Source organism: Hylaeus volcanicus, unplaced genomic scaffold (genome assembly GCF_026283585.1).
Source record: "Hylaeus volcanicus isolate JK05 unplaced genomic scaffold, UHH_iyHylVolc1.0_haploid 12186, whole genome shotgun sequence".
NCBI lineage: Eukaryota > Metazoa > Arthropoda > Insecta > Hymenoptera > Colletidae > Hylaeus > Hylaeus volcanicus.
The window spans coordinates 54,482-60,173 of NW_026533136.1; the positions used below are offsets into that span (position 1 = coordinate 54,482).

The 5,692-nt window shown below is 53.7% G+C and overlaps 1 protein-coding gene across 1 annotated transcript; it reads right to left on the reverse strand.

Moving 5' to 3' along the window:
* Window positions 1–4,560: 4,560 nt before the first annotated feature.
* LOC128882789 (uncharacterized) lies at window positions 4,561–5,370 on the reverse strand. The gene is made up of 2 exons (XM_054134534.1): window positions 5,240–5,370; window positions 4,561–5,161 (listed from the first exon to the last, which is right to left on the reverse strand). The coding sequence occupies exons 1-2, from the start codon at window positions 5,329–5,331 to the stop codon at window positions 4,561–4,563; spliced, it is 693 nt and encodes a 230-aa protein (XP_053990509.1). The 5' UTR covers window positions 5,332–5,370.
* Window positions 5,371–5,692: the final 322 nt, after the last annotated feature.

Sequence of the window (5,692 nt, forward strand, 5' to 3'; positions counted from 1 at the left end):
GGGGGGGGCATCGGTAGCGTTCGTAAGAGATCCCGGTGCCCCTCCCCAATGCGCCGTGGCCGGCCACCGTGAGGTTTTAGTGGGTATTCCCCTTGATATCAAATCAAGGGGCGAGTCTCACACTACCCCCTCCTTATGAGGGGGCGTGCGTAAACGCATTTCCTCACGTAAAAAAAAAAAAAAAAAAAAAGGGTGGAGGTGGAGCTCAGGGACCCCGACCCGGTGGTCGAGAAGCGGGTGGTTCTGGAAACCTTCTGCTCTCGGCTGGAGATCGCGTCCCCGGAGGAGGTAAGGATTAAGATCCTTCGACCTACCTCCTAGGGGACGCAGGTAGCTGTGTTGGAGGTCCCGCAAAAGTGGGCTTCTTAGGTGGAGGCGAGAGGGACCATCCGCATTGGCTTCGTTGTGGCCAGAATGCGGGTGGTTCCTACCGTCACCCGGTGTTACAAGTGCCACGCCCTCGAGCACATGAGCAACTCCTGTAAGGAGGAGGAGGCGCTGTGCCGAAGGTGCGGGAAGCCAGGGCACGAGATGAAATCGTGCAAGGCTTCCCCACGCTGCCGGCTATGGGCTGAAAGTGGGACATCCTCCACTAGGGTTTCCCACATTGCGGGATCACGCGGATGTCCCAAGTACGCGGAGTCCCTGCGGTGGAGCAGGGGGAGCGGATGATGCGCGTCCTGCAGGTGAACCTAAATAACTGCAGAATGGCGCAGGACCTGCTAGCCAGGACGGCGGAACGGCTTAAGGCTGACGTCGTCCTGTTCTCGGAACCTTATGAGATCCGCCCGGGTTGGCGAGCAGACCTCTCATGTAAGGCCGCCATCTGGGTTACCGGATTTGGCGGCTGGCGGGAGGTGGTCGGCCTTGGCGGGGCTGGCGACGGGTACGTGGCGACTATGGTCCGCGATGTGCTGGTCGCCGTTACTATACGCCGAGGCTGGATCATACAACCCTGGTGGACAGATTACAGCTCTTGGAGGGGTTCCTGCGCGGTGGGCCCCGACGCCTTATGGTCGCCGGGGACTTCAACGCGAAGTCCCCGGCGTGGGGCTCTAGGGTGCTGGATGCTAAGGGCCTCGCCCTTGCGGAGTTCTTCGACCGGCTGTGTCTCACCCCCTTGGACAGTGCTGGCCCTTTCTCGTTTCAGAGAAATGGCCGCACGTCCAAGATAGACGTGCTAGCGTGTGACGCCGTGTCTCTCCACGAGATGATCCGTAGCGACATCCTGCCGGGATACACGGCGTCGGACCATCAGTACTTGTGGCACGAGTTCGGGCGTGACTCGCTCGGCCACGACGGGGTGCGGTCTCCCCGTGGCTGGAGAGTTGAGAGGCTGGACGTGGACCGTCTCACGGGCTCCTTGGAGACCTGTGTGGCGGGACTCGACCTGGCTGCTCCCCTTCGCCCTGAGGAGATCGAAAGGGTCCTGGACGGCATAGAGCGGGCTTGTACCATCTGTATGACGCCCAAGTGCCGCCGCCCCCCCCCCCCCCCGGTACGGGGTACGGCCAAGTGCTGGTGGTCCCAGGAGATCACGGAGGCGCGTCGGGGTGCCCAGAGCTCGACAACGACCCGGGTAGAGTCATCTCCGAGGTGGCCAAGTGGAACGCTGGGCTGCTGAGAGCGATCTTTGACGGTTGCTTTCGGGATGCCCACGTTCCGCAACGCTGGAGGGACCAACGACTGGTTCTGGTTAGGAAGACGGGGAAGGACCCTGCTTCCCCCTCCACGTATCGTCCCCTGTGCATTATCGGTCACCTACCGAAGGTGTGGGAGAACGTGACCAAGCAGAGATTGGAGCAAGCGATAGGCCCGCATGGACTCAACAGCCATCAGTACGGCTTCCGTGCGAGCAGGAACACGGTCCAGGCGATAAGGCACGTTCAGGCGCTGACTGAAGCTGCAAAGCAGCACCAGCAGTACTGCGTCCTTATCGCCCTGGACGTTAAAAACGCTTTTAATTCCCTCTCATGGGAGTTGTTCATGAGAAATGTCTGTGGCCGCGGGCTCACGCTTTACCTTCGTAAGGCACTAGAGGCGTATCTCTCAAGTAGGTATATCTACTATGAGACCGCGGAGGGTGAGGGGCGCCGTCGTATCAGCGGCGGAGTCCCGCAGGGCTCTGTGGTCGGCCCGCTATTGTGGAATATTTTCTACGATGGCGTGCTGGGCCTCCGCCTTCCGAGGGGGTGCTCAATCGTTGGGTACGCCGACGACATCCTCGTAGTCGTGACTGATTCGGAGCGCGGATCACTGGATCATAAGATCCAGGTGTGCATGCGGTCCGTGGAGGAATGGATGGCGTCTGCGAGGCTCATGATCGCCCCGGAGAAAACCGAGGTGTTCATGGGCAACCGTAAATGGTTGGGTCCCCCGTTACTGGTTCCAGTTGGTGGCCGGTTGATTTCTCCGGCGACCAAATTCACTTACTTGGGGGTGACCTTCGATAGGTCACACAGTTTTAAAGAACACATTGAGGGGGTCACCTCCAAGGCCACCCAGATGATGTACGCGCTGGCCCGGATTATGCCGAACATCGGCGGCACAGGCCAACGGGTCAGCGCGTTATATTACGCGGTCATGGAGTCGGTGATGCTGTACGCATCCCCCATATGGGCTGGGGCGAAGCGTATAGCGGCCCGACGACAAAAAATGATCTCTGCCCAACGGGCGGCGCTGACCCGGGTATGTAAGGCGTACCGGACTGTGCCTAACGACGCTCTCCCGGTAATCGCCGGTATATTGCCCATCCTCTTGAAGATCGAGGAGCGGGCTCGAGTGTTTACGGTTCTCGAGGTCGGCCGAACCGGACCGCGACAGCCCTCTGAAGCGGACCTCCGGACTGCCGTCGAGGAGGTCAAAAGAGACATCATCGATAAATGGCAGTCCGAGTGGGACGCCAGCGGTGCCCACCGTGTTACCCATCAGTGGATCTCGGACATACGGGCATGGATGGGGAGGCCCTACGGCCAGGGGAGGAGCGGCTTGGGCGCATGGCCGGTGCGCCTGGTGCACGTGGGATATCCGCGGGACGGGTCACGATAGTTTTAATTTCTAGACTTCCCCCGTAACGGGGGGGGGGGGGAGGTCCTACAAGGTGAGACCCCCGAGCCGCGGTGGGTTTTATAGAATGGTTTGTATTTATTTACCTTTTTATTTATTTTATACTTCTGACATTTTTAATTTTTATCCAGTGACAATTTATTATGCTTTTATCTATTTATTTATTTTATTTTATTTGATAGATACGTCTCCCATGCAGGACCTCGGGTCGGCCCATATCTTCGTACCTCCACGTCCGGAACGGCTGAGCGTGCAGAGGGGGGCTCTAGTTTATGCGCCAGGTGTTGCCCTGGAGGCCATCTCCGTTGCGGTCCGGGCTCGCGGCGGAGCTCCACCCGCTCCTGGGGCATTGTGATTCCCTTCCCTCTGCTAGACGGTGGGATGAGGACCCTTGCCGAGCACCTAGGGAGGGTCCGCCCCCGGTAGATGTTGCCAGGGGGTCGCGGCGCTAGGGTGGGGGGCAGCATTGCACTACAGCTACCCCGACAAGACATCCCCACTTGGGCCCGGGCCCAATTGGGGTTGGCGAGCGGATTCCCCCGTCTGGTGGGGGTGGCCTTGCACCCTAATACCGGGCGGGGTGAAGTCTGACCGATCGGGAATGGCCCCTACCCTTCGACAGGGCAGGGGTTCATCGAGGGAGTTAGCCCCCCCCCCCCCCATGGAGTGCTCTATGAAAGGCGGCCGCCGAGAAGGACTTGGTGGTCCTCCCGGGGCAAAGTATTACCTTCGGTATAGTCCTGCCCCGGGAGGACGAGGTGGAGGTTTTAGTCCGTAAAAATCTGACACTACCCCCCAACAACATCTGGGGGGTGTCTTTTGAAGGCTTCCTCCACCTCGGTAAACAAAAAAAAAAGGGAAAAAAGGGGGTGTGGGGACGGGAAAACCGTGGACGAAGGAGCGAGGGGGAGCACGCTTGATGGGGAGGGGGGATCGGTAATTATTACCTACGGTCGGTAAGGTAGGATGCAATTATTACTTACGGTCGATAAGGTAGAGGGGGACATCACCGGTCGGTAAATATCAGTGATCGGTAAAAAAGAAAAACGCAAATTTTACATGTAAAGAAATAAGCGCGAAAGGGAGGGGGAAACCATCCTCGCGCGCAGGAGTGGGGGTGTTTTTTCAGGCCCCGCGGGTTCCCTCTCTTTCGCGCCCAAGTATTTTCTTCCTCGCACTCATGCCCCGTGCAACATATAATATTACATTACAATCTTTGACGCAGCCATCGGTAGGAACGTTTCGCGACGATGGCCTCGAGCAGAAGATCCAAAAACGCAAAGTTTGCTAATTACAATCCGGCAGCAAATCTTTTATTTGCGCGATAAAATTGCTCGAGAACTAGACATTTAAATAACGGTAGAGGTGACATCATTCTTTTGATGATGAGAATATTGGAGAACGTGCGAGGGAAACATTACACCGGATGAGAATATGATATGGGAGGAAATGCGCTAGAAAGAAAGAAAGACACATATATCCAAGCTATTTGTTTTATTGATAACTGTATTCCAACATTACATCTAAACCTAATGCTAACAATTCAGAGTCAATCAATGAATGACGCTCAAAATTTTCAGATTCAACAATCGCCTTTGCATAATCCTTAATTTCAGCATTTTGTATTATTTCTATAAACCTGTTGTACTTAGATTCTACCAGGTACAAGTTTTTAGACAGCCAACTGTACATGTGATCGATACAATATTCGAAACCGAACAACTTTTGTACGGTTTTTTCACTCATGAACATAGAGACGGTAGAATTTGAGAGTTTTGCGAGTTTTACGTCGTTTAGTTGACGGAATTTAACTGTTACACCATTAATGCTTATCGGCTCGCTCGAGGTTTCCGATGTATCAGCAAAAATCTGCAGAATGTTATGCCTCTTTCGTAGTAGATCTTTCCACGTATCCATAGAAAATTTAATTTCGTTTCCACGAGAGTCTCCTATAGCCAGCTCTACATCACAGGAACCACCGATTCGAACCTCGATGTCGAGATACTTGTAGAATGTATCCGTCAGGGGATATTTCCTCCCCAGTATATGCACCACGCGTGTTACTCTACATTCCGAATGAACATTATCGCTATCACTGACAAGAGAAACAAAAAATTATATAGGATATTGAATTTTGACTGCATATTTTGCAATATATTGTCAAAGAACTTACTGTGTGCGCGATTTCTTTGTTAATGGTTGGTTGAACTCCTTGTTCGGAAGATTCTCTCGCGTTGCTCGAGCGATTTCAGCATTGGACCACATCGCTGATGTCTCAATACGAGGCGATAGAACGATGTTGCGAACAATGATTGAAAAAATGCGTTTAGATATTTTTATATAACACCTCCCACTCTTTGTCAGATGGACAAAAAAAAAATGCTGAAACAGCTAATCTCCCCTCCCACACACATTTCACTTTCTTATCCACATTTATTTTTAGCATACACACCTTTGCGTAGCGCGTGATCTAATTTTTTTTATACGTAATAAGACCCTCATCATCGCGGAGTCATTCTAATGAATTGATACGTCAGTGGTGTATTTCCCAAAAATATATATATGTTCCCAGGAAAACATACGAAAACAGCGATACGGAATATGAGGGGAGTACGAAAATCTGCAG

Excerpts from the sequence above, each read along its gene's own strand:
- LOC128882789 (XM_054134534.1), bottom strand. The coding sequence starts at position 5,331 with ATGTGGTCCAATGCTGAAATCGCTCGAGCAACGCGAGAGAATCTTCCG. Across the intron at positions 5,162-5,239 it reads ACAAAGAAATCGCGCACACA|TGATAGCGATAATGTTCATT; the intron begins GTAAGTTCTTTG and ends TTCTCTTGTCAG.